General features: G+C 40.9%; 1 protein-coding gene across 3 annotated transcripts in view; it reads left to right on the top strand.

The window, feature by feature from the left end:
* Positions 1-22,287, top strand: part of LOC114052185 (RNA exonuclease 5-like) — a 34,745-nt gene extending 12,458 nt beyond the window's left edge. For all 3 annotated transcript variants that reach the window (XM_027874661.1, XM_027874660.1, XM_027874662.1), the window contains 15 exons: positions 1,198-1,344; positions 2,023-2,111; positions 3,346-3,461; positions 4,479-4,617; positions 4,750-4,844; positions 5,560-5,662; positions 9,890-10,035; positions 11,279-11,399; positions 12,272-12,382; positions 12,530-12,667; positions 15,303-15,395; positions 16,151-16,370; positions 16,612-16,808; positions 17,578-17,696; positions 21,555-22,287. In XM_027874661.1, coding sequence (XP_027730462.1) covers positions 1,198-1,344; positions 2,023-2,111; positions 3,346-3,461; positions 4,479-4,617; positions 4,750-4,844; positions 5,560-5,662; positions 9,890-10,035; positions 11,279-11,399; positions 12,272-12,382; positions 12,530-12,667; positions 15,303-15,395; positions 16,151-16,370; positions 16,612-16,808; positions 17,578-17,696; positions 21,555-21,657 — 1,937 coding nt within the window. In that variant the 3' untranslated portion in view covers positions 21,658-22,287. The remainder of the gene's footprint in view (positions 1-1,197; positions 1,345-2,022; positions 2,112-3,345; positions 3,462-4,478; positions 4,618-4,749; positions 4,845-5,559; positions 5,663-9,889; positions 10,036-11,278; positions 11,400-12,271; positions 12,383-12,529; positions 12,668-15,302; positions 15,396-16,150; positions 16,371-16,611; positions 16,809-17,577; positions 17,697-21,554) is intronic.
* The last annotated feature ends 857 nt before the right edge of the window (positions 22,288-23,144 follow it).

Below are 23,144 nucleotides of genomic sequence, written 5' to 3'. Positions count from 1 at the left end.
ATCACTTTGTATCTGCACTTATTATAATGGGTCTAAATATTCTCCCCACTTATAAATGTTCTTCTCTCCAAACCAAAACCAGTCCTGTATACTAATGCTGTGTTCATCTTCTGAAAATACCATTTTGATCATGTTACTACTGTGTTCCAGAAATTCAAATGGTTCCCCCTTACCTACATGATAAAGATCAGACTCCCAAGTCTGGGGTTCAGGGCTCTCTATGATCTTATCACGACATTCTTTTTCTAATCTTATGTCGCTTTATTACTCCTTCACAGATGTTCTGCTTTAATCAGATTGGTGTATTACCAGTGCATTCCTACCTCTGCACCTTTGTGCACACTGTTTTCCTTACCTGGAATGCCGTGTTCCTCCTCCTTTTCCACCCATGTGAATTCCACTCAGTCCTTCAAGGCCCAGCTTAAGTCTCACTACCTCCCTGACACCTTCCCTGAACACCCTGCCTGAAGTGATGCTTCCCTCCTCTGAAATCACACCACTTTTTATCTCTGTCCCTTAAGACATAAATAAGTAAACAGACCAGTGTCTCCACATCTAGATATTAGATCCATGAAAGAAAAAGTTATGCCTCCTTCTTAGTTGTATATCTGCATGTAGCATTTAGATACAGTGTGGTATAGTGTCATGGCCCAGGTGGGCACACAGCTCATGAGTGCTGCCAGAACCAGATTCAAATGAAATGGGGAAATTTTTAACAAAATAAAATATAGCGTAGATAATGTTAACTTGTGGTTTTTCTAAGTCAACATGTAGCCCACCGGGACCCATTTCTGTTTGAGTTTTATACCTCTGGTAGTGGATGGAGAGCTGGCTTCAGATCCAGAAAGTGCTGGGTCCCAGCCTCATGCCTGACATGTACCACCTCTGTGGCTATAAGCAAATAATTTAATTTCTCAGTACTCTGGACAGCTCTCCAAGACTATAAGTTACAGAGAAGGTGTCAACTTGAATTAGTAGAGGGAGTTTTCTCATTAGGATGTTCCCTATATCAAAGAAATCTTGGATGTAGCTTTATCCCTATATGCCATACCTTAAATGCTTCACTAAATCATTGTTGAGTAATAAGAAAATTATTTTCAAAGAGCTCTAGTAAGCTATCCAACAGAGATAATGCCATTGGGAATGCTCTGTTAAAAGCACATTTTAACACATCAACTCTGGACCTACTTGTTTCAGTGTCATCATCCTCTCTTGCCAATCCACAAGCCATCACAGACTTGCAAAATGATCCCATCATTCAGAAATATGGATTTGAAAAAGTGGGTTTGGTTAGATGCCTGTTGACCAAAGAAGAGATGAAAAAATTTGACTTTCCACTCCAAGGTTGGTTGAGATTACTATTGGCATGGTAGTAGAAATATATAAAAATAAGAAAGTTATTTTAAAAAACTAGAGCATTGGTGTTTGATCTTCTTAACCACTGTCCATCTCTACCCATTCTCTTTTCTCAGTAATAGTGGTACTTTAATGGATCATGAAAGCTAAGTCCATATGGACATGGAACAAAGTTAAACCCTGAACATTTTTTCCTGTTCCTGTTTAGTCTGTGTTAAGTCTTTTATTTTGGGAAGAAGTGCTTTTATAGACTATTCCTTTTCTGTGAATACTAGCATAAAAATTCACTGTGGTGACAAATGACAATGGCCAGAGAAAGTATGCTAGCCGGTGGTTTCTTAAATAAAGGGGGAATGTTTATGTTTTCTGTTGGTGTTTTTAAAAGATGGACAGACTTTCCCCAGAAGCCACTGTTTATTTTATTCCAGGAGTAAGTGATTTATATGATGCTTTCGTGACCAAAATGTTGCAGATGAGAAATCAGGTAGAATGCCATAATGGACAAATGTAAAGTGACCTTTCAGAGCACTAAGGGTAACACCAGTTGTAGCATACAGGATCCAGTTGTCCTTGCTAAATTCTATATGCCTCTTCTAGACAATTGAACATCATCATCTCTGTCATTTTTTGTATAAACATAGTTTTTGTTTGTTTGTTCATCTCCAGGTTTGGCTAACTGTAGAAACTTTGTTTCTACTGAATGTGTTGGTCCAGTAAGCGACAGCAGCCCCCTTTTTGGCCTAGACTGTGAAATGGTATGAGATGAATCTCATTATTATAATGGCTGCTCAGAATAGATATTGCCATCCTCAAGGACAGGAATTCACTTATGGTAGAGTGAAACATAGCGTTTTTGATCAATTCAAGTTTAATGCAAAGAATTGGGTTTTCAAAATCTGTGTTTATGGGGCTTGGGTACCAGAAACACAAAGGTCACAGCATGGTAAAAAGCACTAGACCTAAATTCAAATCTTCCGACTCAGAGTCCTGACACCACCACTTACTAGTTATAGGACCCTGGGCAAGTCTGAGAGCCTCATTTTCCCTTTTTTATAGGTAAGGGTATTAATATTTATACTACCTACCTCATGGGGCTATTGTAAGCTATTACTAATGCTAATACTTAAAAAAAAATAAAAACAAACCACCTTGGTGCTGGTTTCCAGCAGACTTAAGGGTATTTTTTTTTTGTTGTGTTTTGTTTTTTTTGGTGAGGCACTTGGGGTTAAGTGACTTGCCCAGGGTCACACAGCTAGTAAGTGTCTGAGAAGGAATTTGAGCCTGGGCAGGTGGGATGCTGGTCTGAGAAGGAATTTGAACTCAGGTCTTCCTGACTGCAGGGCCGGTGCTGTATCCACTGCACCACTTAGCCGCCCCCAGACTTAAGTCTACAAGTTACATTAGTTGTCTATCATTTCTGTGACACATGAATTATTTACATATAACCACAAGAACCATATTTATTTCTTTTTATCTTTTTGACAGAGGGCTTTCTGTTTTATGATCTCTTTACACAATTGCCAGTGAGGCAGTATTGTAGATAGGGTGCTGGCATTGGAATCAGGAAGAACTGAGTTCAAATCCTGAATAGAAATAGCTTTATAAAGTACCTCAAGTGCCTATTATTGTTCTGTTATTACTGCAAGAAGACATTTTTACAACTACAGAATGAAGAGTAGAAAATAGTCTTGGACCCTTCTGTATATGGCTTTGTGTGTCCCCAGTTCCCATTATAGACCAGACATCTGCTTTCTCTGGTGGGGAGATAGCATCTCTTCTTCTTTTTCCTATTCTTTCTCTAACATAGCCTTTACAGTGAAGTTGTGTCATGCTCGTTTTCATGAATGTAATTTTCAGAAACCCTTCCTTGATTTGACTTTTCCTACCTTGATACCCACAAAGTAAGTAGAACAGGTTATCATATTTAAACAAGCAGGAAACAGTGGCCCACATGGGTACAGCAGCCTGACTGTGTCTTTGGTTTTTCAGTGCCTTACACCAAATGGGAATGAACTCACACGAGTCTCGTTGGTTGATGCAGAAGGTCATTGTGTCATGGATGAACTTGTCAAACCTGACAACAAGATTCTGAACTACCTCACCAGGTGAATACCTGCAAATTGACTTGTAGCTTTTCCCAACCCAGGTCAGATTGAAATTGATGGAAACTTTTATAGGAAGAGGCCTGGAGCTTTTGTGGAGTTGCATGATTTAGCTAGCTGGGATATAAAAGTCCATAGGGAAGAAATTTGGACTGCGCCATGTCAGTTACATTTCTCTACCAGAAGTGCTTTGGCTCATTTTCAGATGTGTAACATTCTTACACTTTTCTCCCTATATCTCTTATGAACTTAGACCAGTGGGAAATTGCTAGCATCTTTGCCATGGGATCTCATAATAGTCATTCTAACACTAGATCACATTAAATGGGGCTGTGCCATCTAACAAGATTCCTTTTCTAGAAATTTGAAGTTCATCAGATTGCATGCAATTGCTGAGTTGATCTTAAAGCTTAGCCTGTCAGTTAGAAAAAAACAAATATTCACCAAAAATATCCAGGATCAATACATGTCTGTGTTTCTGTTCAAAGATTCTGAATTAATATATTGAGGCATGTGCCACATAATGTGCTTAATTTTGTCATTATTAAAGCATTCTCAAAAAGAAAGTGGACAATGAAACGTTTTTGTTGTTTTGTTCATTGAAGATGTACTTGTGGAAATGGGAGGGATCATGAAGACTGAGATTGTACGTAGAGAATAGCAGGCCGAAGAACAGAGCCTTGAGAGGTCCCTGCATTTAGGGGATAGAAAGAAAAAAAAACAAAAGCAGTGAAGAAAATGTGATTAGTCAGAGAGGTAGGATGGAAACCATGTAGTAACATGAAAGCAAGGGAGCCAAGTGTTTCAAAAGACTATCCAATATGTAAGAGTAGACAACAGTTAAAATTTCAAAAGCAGCCTTGTTAACTGTTCTTAATTAGACTGCAATGACTTACATTTCTCTTTCTAAGTACAGTCCCTATGGTAATAATGCTTTCCTTAGGACACATTTCAGGATTGGAGCTGGGGAAATGGAACCAGCTACTCTTACAGCCTCCATCTTTTTGCTTTTATGGAAAGGTTCTCAGGTATCACACGGAAGATTCTTAAACCTGTGACCACAAAACTCAGAGATGTCCAGGCCAAGTTAAAAAAGCTGCTCCCACCAGATGCGGTGTTAGTAGGCCATTCCTTAAATGCAGACCTTCAAGCCTTACAAGTATGTACCTATATGGGGACTCCATTTTTCTGTTATATCCTCTTATTTTCCTCTACCTTTCTCACCTCCCTGACCCCTCCATTTATCCATTGTTTTAGAAAGTTGAAAAGGGGTTTTATTTTCCCTCTACAGATGATACATCCCAATGTTATTGACACTTCGTTGCTTTTTGTCAGAAATTTGGGACGAAGATTTAAGCTCAAGTTCTTAGCCAAGGCTGTTTTAGGGTAAGTTTATTACAGTTTGAGTTCTTTTACACTACAGTAGTTCCCTGTATTGACATGTTCAAATAGGGCAGAATATCTCTAATCATGATTGTTGCTCAAATTTAGAACTCTTTAAGGTTTGTAAAGTGCTTTAACATATATTATCTCATTTAATCCTTGTGCTAATTTTATCCCTATCTTACCCATAAGGAAACTGAGGCTTATAGAGGTTAAGTGACTTGCCCAGGTCACAAAGCTCGTAAGTGTCTGAGGCAGCATTTTAACCAAAGTCTTCCTGACTCTAGCCCTGGTGTTTTGTCCACTGTACAATGTGCTTCATGTAATGAATTGGAAATATACACCTCTCAATTTGTGTTATCTTTTCTGTGACTTATGCTTAGTGTCATACCCACCTCTTGAGAAGCCCTGTAGGGTAGACAACAAGGAACTAAACTGTGATTGAATTGGATGGGGGAAAAAAAGTATCAAAGTTGACAAAACATTTCAAAATCCCACCATTTTCAGCCCCTAAACTGTGACAAGCAGCATCTGTTGACATGCCCACTGTAGATGTAGGCCCTTTTAGTTTTTTCTGAATCACAGATTCTACATGCAGCCAGAAAACACAGGAAAAAACATCAGCCGGAGAGAGCTACGCAGACATGGACCTTTTATGCCAAGTGTTAGCCTGTGATTCCTGAGTTAATAAGCTGTCTTTTACTCTTACTTCCTTTAGGAAGGAAATACAGTGCCCCGACAGGGTTGGCCATGATTCTACAGAAGATGCTGTTGCAACCCTTGAACTGGCTCAGTATTTTATTAAACATGGCCCAAAGAAGGTTAGTAGTTATAAAGTACTTTAAGTCTAACTAATATTTACATGCCTTTTTAAACTAGAGTGAAATTGTAAATCATTATCTCTTTTTTTAAAAATTGATGTGCACATGTTTTGATTTTATGTCACTTTAATTTACCGATATATTCCCTCCCTTCTCTTCTGTCTCCCAGAGCACCATTCTTTACCAAAAAGAGGAAAAACAATTCAGCAAACATTATCCATATGTCAACCAGATATGAAATTTTAGGTAGTGTTCCACTCCCATAGTCTCCTACCTCTGGAAAAAAAAAAGGGGAAGGAAGAGCATTCTTGTATCTTGACTTTGGGGCCAGAGTTGGTTGCTATAATTACATGTCATTCAGTTTTGATTTGGGGGGATTGTTCTTGCTATTTACATTGTCCTAGTCATAGGTATTGTTTTCCTGGTTGTACTTGATTTTGCATCAGTTCCAGTGTTTTCTATATTTTGCATATTCATGATTTCTTGAATCACAGATTCTATTCATTACATTCATATTCTACAGTATGTTTAACCATTTCTCACTTGGTGGGCATCTACTGTCTCTCTACTTCTTTATCCCCAACAAAAAGTGCTACTGTGTTTTCAATTCTTTATTTCCACTTTCTAATTCTATACTACTACTACTACTACTACTACTACTACTACTACCATTACCACTACTACTACCTTGTTTCTAATGCTTTGCTTCTACAAAACATACTTTTGCATATGTAGGATCTTTCTTTTTGTCATTGGCCTCATTGGAGTATATACCTGACACTGAGATCCCTGACTCAAAGGGTATGGACATTTCAGTCACTTTCTTAGCATAATTCCAAATTGCTTTCCAAAATGGTTAGAGTAATGTTCCATTCTACCAGCAATGTATCAGTTTGCTCTTTTCCCCATAACCCCTCTGAAATTGACTATTTCTGTCTTATTTTTGCCAATTTATTAGGTGTAAGCTAAAATGGAATTGTTTTGATTTGCATTGCTCTTACTAGTTATTGGAAGCAGTCTTTCATATGATTTTTAAAGGTTTTTAATTCTTTTGAGAACTCTTTGATCATTTCTTTTGACTGTTTATCCATTAGGGAATAACTTTTCGTCTTATGGATTTGTGTTAGTTGAATTAATCAGTGAAGCACTTATTGTGTGCCAAGAACTGGGGATGCAAATAGCAAAAGAAGACAGCCATGGAGCTTACATTCTAATTGAGAGAAACAACATATAAGGAATTTGGGGGCAGCTAGGTGGCACAGTGGATAGAGCACTGGCCCTGGAGTCAGGAGGACCTGAGTTCAAATCTGACCTCAGACACATAACACTCACTAGCTGTGTGACCCTGGGAAAGTCACTTAACCCCATTGCCTAGCAAAAAATAAACAACAACAACAAAAACATATAAGGAATTTTCAGTCGAGGTACATAGAAAGGATGGTAGGTCAACTAAAAGTCCCAGGAGTCCTTATCCTGGAGGGGACTGCTCCACTGCCATCATTGAGAAGTGGGAAGTGGATCTGAGAGCCAGTGGAACTGGGATTCTGGGTTCCTTCTGGCATGGGGTGGAATGGAGGGTCAGTGTTTGGTAAGGAACAATAGAAAAGGGCAGTGGACAGGAAAGTGTAACTTAAGGGTCCGGGGGAAGGGAAAGTGACCCCCTCTTGGCTAGCTAGCTCTATCGCTCCCCCTTTTCTCTCCCATGTATGTGTTGTGTATGTGGATATATGTGTTATGTGTAGTGTGTGTAGTGTATGTGTATACATATGTACCTAGAGGTCTTTTCTTATATGTCTTGGGTATCAGACTTTTACAGAGATATTTGATGAAAATATTTTTCCCATTCAACTTCTCTTATTCTAGTTGCATTGATCTTATTAGCATTAAAATATTGCATTTTCATGTAATTGAAATGATCAGTTTTATCTTTTGTGTTGCCTCTATGTCTGTTTCATCAACTTTATTTTTTAACTAGGATTGAATTTTGAAAAGGTGATTTATGTTAACCACAAAATCTGTCGTTAAGCATTTTTCAGGAACCTCAGGATCATTTTCTTGATCTCAGGAGTAGCATTTAGTATAAGACAGATCAGTCAGAGCTGTTTAGTTGTTGAACTCTTCTCTACATTTCCTAATAGGATATACTTGAGGGCAGAGAGTATTTCATTTTTGTCTCTGTAAATCCCAGGTCTTGGCACAAGTACTTTTTTTTTTAATTAACAAAAATTTATTTTCTCTCCCTTCCACCTGCCCTTCCATTGAAATAAAAGAAAAATAAAACCCTTGTAACAAATAGTATAGTCAAGCAAAGTAAATTCCTGCATTGGCCATTCCCCCTCCTTCCTTAAATGTGTGTGTGTGTGTGTGTGTGTCTGTCTGTCTGTCTGTCTGTCTGTCTGTCTGTCCCTTGACTCTCCATCCCCTCTCTGTCAAGAGGTAGGGAGTATGCTTCATCATGGCTGCTCTTATGTTAAGTCTTTCAGAGTCATTTGTTTTAACGGTGTTGTTGTTCACAAAAAGAAGCAAAAGACAGTCTCTGTCCTCAAAGAGTTTACAATCTAATAGGGGAGACAACATACAAACATATATGCAAAACAAACTGTTTACACAAAAATAGACAATTAGCCAAAGGAAGAAACTGGAATTAAGAGGGGTTGGGGAAGGCTTCCTGTAGGAAGTGGGATTTTAATCGGGACTCAAAGGAAGCCTAGGTAGTGGATGGAAGTGGAGTTGAACTGCTCAGAAAGTGTCATGGCAGGCTGGTTCTGAGCAGGAAAAGGTGACAGCTCATCTGTCAGAGCTAGGAGACCAGGGGCCAAGTCCCAGGTGGTTGTGGTGGTGGAAAGCTGAAGGTAATGACCGAAGGGGAAACAGTATGGTGAGGAAGTGTCATGTAGGCCTGGTCCTAAGAAAAAATAAGGTGAAGCCCCCCCCCCATCAGATACAGGGACAGAATGGGAGGATGCTCCTGTTGTTTGTTGAATCAGGTAACAAGAGGCTGCCTTATGAGGCAGTCTTACTGATGCAAGAGCAGGAGGTGCGGGCACACCCTATAAGACCAACCTGGAAAGTAACATTGCAGGTTATGATGATGCTCCATCTTGTACAGGAAATAAACACATTTGACAGAGTCCACGGTTGTGTTCCACATAGAGCCAGAAGGTGTTTCAATGCTGACTTTTGAGAGGGAGATTCTAAACTACCCAGCTGGGCACCTACATCTTTTCCATTCCTCATATGGGGACATCTTTTGTGTAGACAGTTTATCCTCTTTATGCCCCACTGACTCCTTGTCAAACCAAGCTGTACCTCAGTACAAGATTAGACTGACAGCATGAGGAGAACTAATAACAATTAGAATAGGTGTTTGGCCAAACTCTGTGATAATGTATTTTAGTGACCAAGAAGAGATGAGAAAATTAACCTTGCCTTTCTTTATAGAGGTGGAATGCTGTATATACTGTCAGGCTTGCTTGATAATGTTGGGTTCTTCTGAGCTGCTTTTTTCCCCTCTTGTTTCCTTATTTCATGGAATGGCTCACTGGAGAGAGAGGGATATATTCAGAAGCAAAGGATGATATAAAAATGAAAGATACCAATAAAGTTTTAAGAATGGGAGTTTGGGAATCCAGAAAATTTTTAGGCTAGACACAAATTTGTATCTCAAAGTAACTGCCAAGAACAGATAAGTTTTAAATACTATAAATGGACAGAGTGGCATTTCTAGTACTAAACAAAATAAGACTTACTTAAATTCTTTCTGAAGCTATAAAAATGAGTCTACTAAGGATTTCAATACGTTTTCTAAGAGAAGCCATTTCCTCTCCCAGAGACTCGGTTGCACATTCAGTGCAAAAATACACTTTAAGTGACTAACTATAGAGTAATGAATGAGCCAGCCAAAATTGGCATCCCTTTTCACTGAGCCCTACATTGGCATTTCCTTTACATATGTAACAGCATGGGCTTCTTGAGGCAGATTGGCATCTGTAGTTAGGCAAATTAGAAACCATCTGTTAAGTTGTCAGCCCAGCATCTGAAAAAAGAGAAGCATCCATTGAACCTTTCTAGTTTGTTTTATCCTTCCTTCCCTCCCACCCTACTTCCACCACCACCTTTTCTTTTTTCTTTTTTGCTTAAAAAAAAAATGCAGCCTGTCTACCTGAAAATGATTCTATAATAAACACCCAAGAAACTGGTGGGTTTCCCACTCTTTCTTTCCTCAAGATTGCAGAGATGAAGCTGGATACAGCAGTTAACTCCCAACAATTTCTGGCAAGTCCAAAACAGAAAAACACATTGCCCTTGTGCCCCAGTGGACCCCATAAAGAAGCAAGACTTCCAACAGATGCAACATGGCAGAAGAATTCAGGGTAACTTTTTTGATCCTTAGGCAAATGGGAAGTGGTAGAATGAGGGTGCAGATTGCCTTCTCCTCCATGTCATTTTCCAATGTGTTGAGAGGCAGGTTTTTGTAGTGGAAAGCACACTGATTCCAAAGGACCCACAAATAAAGTATTCCATTCATCTCCTAACAGGGAGGTGGTTTTGGACATGGCCAGTGTGGGGATTTGTTTTACCTGACTATGCATATTTGTTACAAGGGTTTCTTTTTCTTTTTTCTCCTTTTCCAGTGGAAGAAATGGGAGGAAGGAGGGAACAAGTGGAAAGATGTATATTAATTGAAAAAAATAAAGAGTACAGGATTTGGAATTAATGGACTCAATTGACATCTTGATTCTATTATATACTAGCATTGTGACATTGGGCACCTTTGTTGCCCTCAGTTTCCTTATCTGCAGAATAAGGGGTTTGAACTAGATGATCTCCAGCTTTAAATCTTATGCCCATAGAGTTATTGCAGGGTACTTAAAATGTCATTACCTCATGGAAATAGTTTCTTAAAAGATCATCCAAATTCATCCAGAATGACTTGGGCAGAACCAGTAGGACAAATGAACAATGACAACAATAATGTAAATGAATTCTAAAAGAGAGCCAAACTGAGTGACTATATTCATCAATTTGGCCCTAGACAAAACAGGTCCTGTAACATACCTCTGTCATCTTCTGATCAGAGAGGTAGGGGGCTACAGGGACATAATGTTGCACAAAGTGGCAGACACCATCACTGCATCAGTCGTTTTTGCTTAACTGTTTTTCTTTTGTTACAAGAAAGGGTTCAGTTCTAGGAGGTGGAGATGTATTCAGAAATGACTGCCATATAAAAAAGCTATCAGTAAAAATGTTAGTTCAGTGAGTGTGTTTTAAGATACACTTTGTCCATTGACATCTAATGGTTGTTCCCAAGTTACGTCCTACTCAGAAAGTTACATGTTCAAATGCATTGGTATAAAGGCAAAAGAAAAACTGGTAAGAAACCAGACTGGCCATGCAGCAGCATTATTTAATGCTCTTTTCCCAGGAGCCTCATTTCCTTATAATCGGGTCTGCCTTAGCCCTGGTCATGTTGGCTAGATTGCAGATATATGTCAGTTCATATTTTGCAAGGAATTTTGATACACGCAGTAACTTAAATGACTTTCTGGGAGCTGATTAAGGCTTCAAAGGGATATTCCATTCCTCCTTATCTCATTGTTATTCTTTCTCTCTTAGTATTTTAGAGTGTTTGGACTTGACTGGTCGGAAACTCCTCTTCCTGTCCCAGAAGGCAGGTGGCAGCACACTTATGTCTTCCAGATTCTGCCGAAGTATTCTGTGTACTTCTGATGAGGAGGTAAGGGATGTGGACTCCTTGTTAGAAATGAAGCTTTTCAGGGGCAGCTAGGTGGCGCAGTGGATAGAGCACCGGCCCTGAAATCAGGAGGACCTGAGTTTAAATCTGGCCTCAGACCAAACACTTGACACATACTAGCTGTGTGACCCTGGGCGAGTCACTTAACCCTAATTGCCCAAAAACAAAACAAAACAAAAAAAAAAGAAATGAAGCTTTTCCAGAGTGAGAACCTCCCCCAGAACACCTCATGTATCGTAATGAGAATGATGATAAATCATCCAGAATGCTTTATGTGGACTCTCTTATTTGATTCTCATGACAGCGCTATGGGGTGTGTGCTATTATTTGACAGATCAGGAAACTGAGGATCAGAGACATTACATGACTTGCCCAGGGTTGCCCAGCCTGTGCATGGCATGATTCAAACAGCCTTTCTAGCCTCAAAGCCCAGTACTGTATTTACTCCCCCACATTTCCTCTCTATGTATGTATGTATTCAGATAGGCAGCTTTTTACCCTGTCAATGATAGTGATATGGCCATGAAAAGTGGTTAAGGTGACATGAAGGAAGATTTCATGTCAACACCCAGGTCTTAAGTATATTTCTTTTAGCTCTGCTGTCCCAGAATATGTGTCAAAGAATTTGTTGAATATGAGAACACTTATAATTCTGACTGCAAAAGTAGACACTAGCCATTGCTATCCATCTAGGGGATTTGAGAAATGAAAATAAGCCAGAGGATTGACTCTGCTACCGTGGGGTATTACTGCTTTTTAAAACCTTGGACATTTCATCTCATATAAAAAATGGTCAGGGTCCTTTGACCCATCTCCCCTATTCCCTACTTCCCAGTGCCTTATACTTCTTACAGGTTCTTGAGCAAGCCCAAGCGGAGGTCCCTCTGTCATCCTTCAGTGTCATCCAGTTCTCACAGTGGCCACATCCTCTTCCACCCAGCCTCACTGTTGAGATGCATAAAAAGGTAATGCTGAACCACACTCTGGTGGTGCTAAAATCTCATCAAATGAACTGATGCATCTTCTGAGGGTGACTTTGGGGGCTTTATTCTCTCTGTATTCTTGCTTCCCCACTTTGACCCCTTGTGTTTTTAATCTTGTTTTTCCTATAGATGAAAGTCAAGTGGGCAGAAATGTCAACTGTCTATGCAGGGCCATTTGGGGGAAGTTTCTGCCTCAAGCCTCTGAAGAAGTTGTTTGCAAGCTTTGGCCCTGTCCATTCGTTGGCAGTTATTCTTGAAACTGATGAGGTAAAGAGCCAAGAGAGTTGCCCTTCAGCCACTACTGGAACAGATTGATAGCCACAAAATGAAATCTCTGATGGAGATGACCTGTGTACCTTTCACAGATAAGAAGCAGTGATCTTGGTGGAAGTGACTTTGGGTTTCGCTTTTCTCTTCTGTATATCCAAGATGAAATGATGCAGGTTTAATGTAGCTAGACTACAAGGAACAAATTTTTGCCACTTTTTTTGTTATTCCATACTTTGAAAAGAGATCCCATTATGACATCAAGTCAAACCACATCTAGAGTGTTAAACATAACTGCCTCCCTACAACTGGAGCTATTTAAAAGTGGAGTGGACTACCTCAAGAGGTGGTAGGTGCTGCCCACTTCACTAGGCAATATTTAAAGGCTAGATCACCATTTACATTCGGGTATAGATTGAACTGGATGCCCCTGAAGTCCCTTCCATCTCTATAGTTCTGCAAATTTATTATGGAGAAAATGGAAAAAGAAAAAGGGTTTTGAAAATAATCTTTAGAGTGAGATCTTTCCTGCCTTGAGAACAGACTATACTTGCTATACTTAGCTTTATGGTAGCTACACAAAAGTGTCAATCTCCTTGGATTTTTGTATTAGAGCCATGATTTCATTGGTGTAAAAACACTCCTCTGCCAATGTAGATTGTCACTTGCTCTGTAATTTACATAGTCTGAGAGAGTTGCCTTGGGCACTGAGAGATTAATGATATATTCACAGCCAGTATGAGTCCAAGGTAGGATTTGAATCCAGGTCTCCCTAACAATCAAGTCCAGCTCTATCTAGTGCACTACACTGCCTCTTTCTCTGTAGTTTACCACTGTCTTTGTTATTGGAAGAAGAAACAGCAGTTTGAATAATTACAAAGAATCAGTGACATTTGGGGATTTGGTAGAAAAGTTCCATACAGCCAGGAAGAGGTATTTAGAAAGCCAAGAATGTTCCTTTCTGATGGCAGCCGTAGCAACTGTAGTCCTGCAATAAAAGCAGTTGCCAAAGACTAAAGGATTACAGTAGCTGTGCCAGGACCACTGGCCCCTGATCATTTTTGTGAGTAGCATTCGAGTCTGTATTGCTTTTATATTTGCATGGCATTTTGAGATCTATTATCTCATTCTGGTCATTATAATCATCCTGTGAAACATCATGTCAGTATTATTATCCCCATTTTACAGATGAGCAAACAGATTTTGTGAGTTGGACACACATCAATTAGAGGGCAGAGCCAGGACTCAGACTTTCATCACATTTCATGATTCCAATTGTAATTTTCTTTTCCTGTGCCACACACCCTTTCTGGTACTAACTTCTCAGGATCAGAAGATAAAGATTAGAAGAGCTAAGATTCCAAAGCTGGGGATTGGGATAACAAGAATTTATGTATACCATGAATTCATAGAACATCTCTGAAAACCCTTGAAAAAAATAATTCACCCTTAGAAATGATTCATAAATAAAATAATAATTATAATAGCTAACTTTATATAGTACTTACTGTGTGCTAGGCATGTGTGTATACATACACATACATACATACATATATACATAGAGAGAAAAAAAACCTCCCTTACCACCTTGGGAAGCCGCCAAGCTAAACTATAACTTCTTCAGCTTCAAGCATTTTTAAATGTTTGCTTTCGTGCTTGTGAATACCTCGCCTTCATCAACATAAACCCTACCCCCTCTACAACTTAGTAAACAATTTTCACTCCTGTGGCCTCACCAGGGATGTCCATCTCTGACCTCAGCTAGGCCCGTGTTTGGTGACAATGACTTAAGTCCACCAGACAGTGTACAACAACAAAAAAAAAAATGATCTGAAATTGCACTATCACAAGGTAATTTTTAAGGATGGAAGCTAAATAAATGATGCTGAAAGATGACAGTTGGAGAGTGGAGGACTGTGAGCATTTTAGTGAATGGGGAGAGGAAACCCTGAAGCTGGGCATCAGACAGAAGTAACGAGATGGGAGAAGGCCAGCACTGGGCTATATCACTTTTTTTTTTAAGGCAATTGGGGTTAAGTAAGTGACTTGCCCAGGGTCACACAGCTAGTGTCAAGTGTTTGGTCTGAGGCCAGATATGAACTCAGGTCCTCTTGACTTCAGGGTCGGTGCTCTATCTGCTGTGCCACCAGGCTGCCCTATATTCTTTTTGACAGTAACTATTTTTCTGTTTGTTTCCCACTCATTTCTCTGCTCCTTGGGCAATGTTTTGATAGGAGCTTTCCTTCAGGAAGGGAATTATTCTGCCATGGTTTATTTCCCATTGAGGATTAGCAAACTTGCATTCTGACTCATAAATTAGTCTCATTCAAATTTAGTTAATATGACTCAGTTTCCCAAATTTTAGTCATGGCTGAGTAGAATTATACAGGTCTGTAAAACTGGGTTTTATAGAGTTGAAGACCCAGAATGTAGAGTATGATGACCCCATCAAAAGCAGGTCAGAAAAACTATCAAGCTCTGCCCATAATATTACAGTACTTATAGTTGCTCTTGGTGTTCTTCATTGACATGATTTCACCTAGATTCTTTCCTTAGTTCCTGCAGTGAAAAGTGGAGGGACAGTCATTTGAAGCCTAGAAGCAAAGTTGATTTTGAGTGTCTTCTCTTTTTGCAGCCCTATCTTTGCATCCAGTATGGAGTACTAGAAGCTGCCCAGCTGGCCATAGAGACCTTGAATGGTGCATGTGTCCAAGGGGTCCGGATCAAGGTAGAGAGCACATGAGAACTGCCGAATGAAAACGGGAAACAAGACCTACCTGCATGCATTCTTTAAGCAGTCCTTAAGAGCCAGTTTTGGGGAATGCACACTGCTACTACAGGTGCCACAGTGACTCACATAGTGTGGTGCTCATTAATACTAGGTCAGTTCTGTGTGAAGACACAGAACATACATGGGAATAGGTATCTTGCCCATTCCTGCCATAGAAAAATATCAGTAGAGTAAGAAAATTAGCAGTCCTCTTCAGAAATGGAGTCTTTGATCAGTTACCATAGTCCTGGTGGATAGTGTTTTGGGTTTAGAGTCAGGAATACCTGGTTTAACTTAATTCTGTGTGCATTTATTAAGTACCTATTATTTGCTGATACTTACCAGCTTTGGGACTGTGGGCAAGTCATTTAAGTTGAATTTCAGTTTTTTCATCTGTAAAATGGAGATATTAGCTATAGATCAAGTTCACAGTGGTTGTGAGGCTCAAATGGAAGTACTTTGAAAATATCAGCTATTATTACTAATTACGAGGTTGAATATGTACTTGTCTTCCTTGTTACTTGTTAGGGCCCTGAACAGTTTGCTCTGAGTGGCTCTTTCTGATTGGATGGAAAGAACCAGATGTGGCCCTCTTTACCCTTCTAACCTAATAGAAGATAGTAGGGTCAGCTGGGCAGCCTTTGAAAATTGCTTAAGTCTGATGGGTAAATAGGTGAAATTAATATGTCAGCCTTCATCTTGTTCCACTCCAGGTGCAGAGGCCAGTGCAAGAGCTCACCTTGGACTGTGACACTATGGTGAGTACCCTGGAGACAGACCCAGAGAACGAAAGTACCATCTACGTGAATGGAATGAAGGAGAGCTATACTGAAGAGGACATGTCCCAGAAGTTTAGTCTCTTGCCCAGTCTGGAAGCTGTCTTCTTGCCTGTGGATCCTCAAAGCAAAAAACACAAGAAGTATTGCTTCCTGAGTGAGTGTCTATCACTTCATTTGGCCTTGGAGGGAGTCAGGGATGTGAGGAGGGACGGAGGGAGTGAAGAATATTAATGATGGTGTGTCTGATTGAGGGGAAGAGGTCAGTAGATGGAAGGCAAAGAACCATACTGAAGCCTGACCCACACAGAGGCCAGTGGTTTGGACCTGATGAACTCTGGCCTCTTGAATGCCAGTGTTTTCTGGCTGCTGTTAATATATTGTGTTTTTACTTCTAGAATTTAGAAGCTCTGAATGTGCCCAGAATGCCCTGAAAATTCTGCATGGCCCAACTGGCCTCAGCTGGAAGCTGGTGTGCAGGAGAGCCCTGACCCCCAGCCACCTCCACGAATGGATCTGTCACTCCTGTCCTGACCCAAGAAGCCCACAAGCATCTGATGTTGTCCCACTAGCCTCAAAGGAAAAGTCTCCCTTGGTAAATAAAGTCACTGATGTCCCTAGTGTTCTGTTGGTTAGCCTTTTCAAGGGTGGGTCACATCTGCAACCCAGCTAAATGCAGTTGCTACAGATCAGATCACAGACATCCTACTCAGTTACCTTTAGCTGTTCTGTATCCTAGAATGGCCCCTCCATTATTTTCATATCTTTGCACCTGTCCTCATTCATTATGCCTCTCTCTCCCAGTGGCACTGATTTCCCCATTTTCTTCTCTTCCCATCGTATTCCTTCAGTGCGTCTGTTGTTGATCTCGGCCCGTGAAAGAATGAAGAAAGTTGATAGGCTTCTGTTTGCAGAGTAAAAGTCATAGAATACTAAAGCCCAAAGGACCCTTAGTCCACCCCACTCATTTTTCAGATAAGGAAAGTGAGACCTAGAGAGAGGTGGGGGTTTCATGGAAGGTTTCACAGCTAGGACCAGGACCTAAGTCTTCTTGTTTTAGTCAAACAGTGCTTTCTGCTTCACCATAAAGAATGCATAAAAATTTTCTGCTAGTTTCTCTCCCATCCTGATTTGCCTGTGATATGTGCAGGCTGAAGTGATCCTAAACTGGCCCAAGATGGGAGAAGAGGAAGAGACCCTCTTGGTCTCTCAGCTTCAGAAAGGCCTGACACCCTTGTTCTTCTGCCCATACACAGTGTTTCCATCTCTTTTTCCCCTTTGCCATTGCGGGAAAGACTTCATACTAACTAGATGGGGCATCCTAAACCCCAGAACTTCTCTCTCTTTCTGATGGGCTTGCCCAGTCCCCACAGGGAGAAGAACTGAAGATAGCCATGAGTCGGTTAGATGAGAGGATTGCAAAGCTCCATGGGAGGCTGCCACCCCACACTCTGTGCCTCGTCCTCCTGCCAGGAACAGAGAGGTAAATGGGCCTGGGAAACCCTATTCGATGGATGAACCACCAAGGCACAACTGACGCCCCTGTCCATCATTTACTAAGTGTCTCCTGGGTGTCAGGCAGAGCTGGGCACTGTGAAAACAAAGAAATGAAACAGCCCCTGCCCTCAAGGAGCTGACATTCTATCAGGGAAGATAACAAGTACATAAATAAGTAGATACAAAGTAATACAAAGTAGATACAAGTAAATTTGGTGGGGAGGGGGTGGAGATAGCATGGCACTGATGGGGGAGTCAGGAAAGGCTTCATGGAAAAGGGATCACTTGAGCAGTTGGAGAGAAATAAGGGATTCTAAGAAGTGGGGATAAGAGGGAGTGCATTCCAGGCATGGGGGACTGCCAGTACACAGCTGAGGAGATAGGAGATGGAGTGTTGCATGTGAGGGCATAGCAACAAGGCCACAAGCAAGGCAGGACCATGTGGAGTAAAGCTGGACAGGCAGGATGGGGCCTGGTTTGAAGGAACTGATAGTTGATCCTAGAGTCAATAGGGAGTTTATTAAATAGGGAAGTGATCATTCTGGCAGTTACGATGTGTGATTAGGAGGCGATTGCAGTTGACCAAGTGAGAGATGTGGAGGGCCTGACCCAGGGTGAGCACCATGGGAATAAAGAGAAGGACATGACAAGTATTTGGAGGTAAATACACGATTCAGCCATTGGTTGGGTATGTGGCCTGAGGGAGAGTGAGCTGTCAGGGATAAAGCCAAAGTGGCAAACCCAGGTGAGTGGAAAGATGGTTGTGCCCTTGTCAGAAATGTGAAAGTTCCTAAGAGGATGAAGTCAGCTTTGGACATGTCCGATAACTGCAGGACATTCACCATGAAAGATTTAGGAAGCAGATAGAGATGTGGGACTGATGCTTAGGAGATAGCTAGGCTGGAAGTCATCTGCATAGAGACAATAATTAAATCCATGGGAGGAGATATGGTCCCCTAAAGAGAAAAGAGAAGAGGGCCAGGGAAGAGCTTTGGGGTACATACCACAATTGGGGAGCATGTTATAGAAGATGATCCAGCAAAGGAGATTTTCATCAGGCCTGCACGGAGAGAGAGAGAGAGAGGCACTGAGGCTGGGTGTCAGTGACAAGAAAACCTCAACCTAGCAGAGAACTTGTTCTCCTAAGGCCAATTCGTTGCTCTTTCAGGAAGCTGATTGCCATCCTTTATCGCTCATCTTATGTAAATGGATTTGAGGGTGGTGTTTTCTCCATCTCAAGACAGAAGGTTCACCCTGTTACCGGGGAGTTAAACTTCTACAAACGGCCCCACACTCAGGGGCTTTTTCTCTTCCCTCAGAGACGTAGCTTATTCCCAATTTAAAGACAAAGGTCCTGACCCTGCATCTCAAACCTCGGGCAGAGGTTCTTCACATTCTTCAAGGTGATGAAGGGGGAAAAAATACCCCCTCTTTTCCCCCTAGGCCTCAGAAAGTAGGGAGTTCCCCCACACTGTAGGTCTTCAAGCAGAAGCTGGATGGCCAGCTATTGAGACTACTCTAGAAGGGATTCCTGTTTAGTTAAGAAGGGCCAGGCTCAGTGGCCTCTGAGGTTCCTTCCTGAACTGTCAGCCAGGTTGGTAACAGTGAGGGTCTGGATGGGACCAGATCCTTTGCTCTGACCACTAGAGAGCACCATCCCCTCACAGCGTATCAGGAGTGCTTTGTGTGAGTGAAAGAGGAAAGGAGAGAAGAAGGGAGGGAGGGAGAGAGAGAGTGTGTGTGTGTGTGTTTTCTCTCCTCTAGGAAGGTGGGAAAGGGATGGAGGTTTTCCTGTTGAATACTCCTGTTTTCTATCCCCAGGCCACACTTGATGCAGTCTGTCCCCATCCAGGTCCCATTCTCTCCTTTTTCTAAAAGCACCTTCCAGCCTCACTCAGGCCTCGTCAGCCCCCAAACTTATTCTTCGTTCACATTCATATACAGCTTCTCTTTCTCAGTCCTAAGTTTGCCAGATTGGCCATCCTGACAAGGTCTGCAAGGTCCCAGGCATGCCGTGTTTCATGCAGGGGTGCAGGACCCAGCATGTCCCACAGTCTGGAGTGACTCTAGCTAGACTGGATGGCATGGTGCATAGACAACTAGCTGCCACTCAGCCCAGGTTTAGAAAGAAAGAATTAAGTCATTCTTCATCTTTTCAATCCCTATTACTACTTCATTCCTAACTGGGAGGATAAAAATTCTTTGTGGCCTGGTTGGTACAAAGTTTCAGATTTTTATTGTGGTGCAACAGAAAAAGACACTGTATTTAGAGTCAAAGGACTTAGCTTCAAGTTCCACCTTTGTCCCTCTCTGTGTGACCTTGGATGAGTCATTTAACCTCATGTAAAGTGAGAAAGTTGGACTACATTGCGTATGAGGCCCATTTAATCTCTATACCTGTGATCCTTATGGGAAGTTCTGTGTGTCTGCTCATGATCCCTGCTGGACTGGTAGAATTCAGACTGCATATATACAGTAGAAACAAGTATTACATAGGATGTTTTTTGAAAAATTAGACTGATGTTCTACTTTAAATAGGCTACAGCTGTCAAGGAGGGACAGGAAGAAGATATATTAAGAAAAATGTACAAAAGTTACACAAAACATATCACATGGCTAAGGTGACCTTATGGGATTAAATAAAAATTAAGCCACTTGCCTAAGGAAACTTTTTGCCATTTTCAGCCTTTGGTTGCCTTTTCTGGTTCCCAGGAATGTTCTAATTACACATCTTAGAACTGGATGGACCTTATTTCCATTTTATAAATGGTGCCCAGAGAGGAAAATGATTTGATCAGGCTTAGGCCACTAGCTTATGCAAAGATCTGTTTCCTGGTTGGTTTTGACCTTTTTAATATATCACACTTGGAGAAAACATTCTATAATATTCCACCACATCACACTAATCACAATTTTTAAATCATTTCCCTGCTTTCTATATAAAGCCTTTAAAGGTCTATGCCACAGTACTGGCCCAGAGTCTGCATTCGGTAATTACTGGTGATTGACCAGCATAGTGACTCTTCTTGCAGAGAGCTGAGTTTGCCTTTCAAGCTGCTAGCAGAAGCAGCAGCAGCTCTTTTTCCACCCACAACTAAGTGAATACAGATTATTCAGAACCCAGATTTCCCTTTGGCTTTAGAAAGCAAAATACTCAGAGTGACTCTCCTCTTCGCCTTGTTCTCCGTTTTCTGCTTTGCTGTTAATTAGAGCCCCTTGGCCCTCTCCCAGCATAACCTTAGAACCAAACTGTTAAGGAGCCTCAATTCTCAGCATTCACCCAGAGGGAGCTTTCTTGGTGGCCAAGTATATCATACACAGGTCAGAAGAGACAAAACTGAAATTGGATCTACCTGGAATATCATTCTCCACCCACTCAGCTGGCACACAGCACCAGCTTTGGACATTGACCTTTGTAGTCCCAGCTGGTACCCTTGATCCTTTTATCCCCTGGGATCCTGTGTACTTTCCCTCCACAGTGGTTTTCAGAAACTTCTCATCTTCTGATTGAACAATAAGTTATTTTCTCAACCCTCCCTTTTTTTTCCATCTGTCAGGTTTTCCTACATTTTCTATCTTTAATGTGATTTTAAAAATATTTGTTGAGCATCTGTTGTGTGCACAGCAATCGTTCTTTAGCTATTAGTCTTCCAGAACCCAGATAACCAATTTACCTTTTCTACCTCCATTCACCAGGTGAAGTTTGCACTCTTCATGCCACAAGGCCTTAGTATCAGTGAAATGATTTTTGAAGGCTTACTGGTACTAATGTAAGCTGTCTAGTCCTATGAGAAGATCAGGCTTCCTTCGGACTAAAATTTGCAATTTTTCTTGTTTGTTGCAGTGTTCGTGGATCATCAACTGGCCTAGGGCTAATATCAGTAAATGATGATGATATGAAAAGTGCCACCCCAGAAGTACTTCAGTGGGTCGCCAGCCAGGACTGACAATTCCTTTCCTGCTATTTCCCATTCTGTAGCACCACCTCAGCAACAGTGGAAAAGAAGAAAATGACATCTATTGATCTTCAGCTGCCAGTTGCATACACATGGATGGCACAAACTGGGGTCTCTGTAAAAAGCAGGCAAATCCTTTTAACATCGATTATTTCTCAGTTTGTGAGAGACATGTATTTTGTAGGATGGTGGCTATAAAGCAGATTTCTGTAAAGCAGATCCTTTCATGAAATTGGGTATCTATTCCAAGGGGGAAAAAAATCCAAAAGACTTGATACATATGTCTTTTGAAGAAGAAAGTATTAAATGGTGGCCAGATCCAAGGCATCCATGGCACACTGTGCTATAAGAATGCTTTAGCAATTCTCTCCTAACTCAGCACAACCTCATCTCCATCTTTGGGTGATAAAAATCTCCCGACATGGGAAAAGATTTTTTCCCTTTTTCTCTATGATCCCTTCTTTTGTCTATTTAAAGTTTCCAATAGAACTTGGGCTACAGTATTCCACTTCATTAGCAGGTATCTCCAACTAACACAAATGTTTTTAACCTGGGATCCACAGACCTCGTAGCGATCTGTGAACTTGGATGGAAAAAAAAAATTACATCTTTATTTTCGCTAACTTTGGTTTCCTTTGTAATCCTTTGTATCATATTTTATGCATTTAAAAACATTCTGAGAAGGGGTCTGTGGGTTTAATCAGAATTCCAAAGAGGTGAGTGACAAAAAAAAGTTAAGACTTCTGATCTAACACCTGATAATCTTCATCCTGAAAATTTCTTAGGTTTGTATCAGGTCAATTCAAAAAAAACCTCAATGTCTGCTTTATTTACTTAATTCTTTAAATTGGAAATTCAATAAAATGAGCTTCTGTTATAGTGCCTTGCACATAATAGGCACAAATGTTTATTCAATCCATGACCATTTATTAAGCTACTGTATGATGATAATAATAGTTAACATGTATCACTGTGTGCCAGTCATTTTACAATTATTAACTCATTTGATCCTCACAACAGCCCTGGGAAGTAGGTACTCTTATTATCCTCACTTTAGATTTGAGGAAACCAAAGCAGGCAAAGGTTAATTGACTTATTCAGGGCCACATAGCGAAATAAGTGTTTGAGACCAAATTTGAACTTGGTTCTTGACTCCAGGCCTGTCACTCTATTCACCAAGCCACCCACCTATGCTAGGTACTAGTGATACAAGTACAAAGAAAGAAACAGTCCCTGCTCACAATGTGCTTACATTCAGATGGGAGAGACAACAGGGAACTATGTGACTATAGCATAGATATAAAGTGAATAAATACAGATACACACATTACATATAGGGTAATAGGAGAGGGAGGGCACTAGCAGTTGGGAAGATTTAGGTTAGAAATAGAAGATGGTACTTCGGCTGCATCTGAAAAGAAGAGAGTGACTTTATGAGGTGAAGGGATGGAGGGAGTGCATTCCAGGCATTTGGGTTG

Source organism: Vombatus ursinus, unplaced genomic scaffold, assembly GCF_900497805.2.
Source record: "Vombatus ursinus unplaced genomic scaffold, bare-nosed wombat genome assembly UNPS02014807.1, whole genome shotgun sequence".
NCBI lineage: Eukaryota > Metazoa > Chordata > Mammalia > Diprotodontia > Vombatidae > Vombatus > Vombatus ursinus.
The sequence above is the reverse complement of the archived record's forward strand: the minus strand, read 5'-3'. Positions and strand labels throughout refer to the sequence as shown.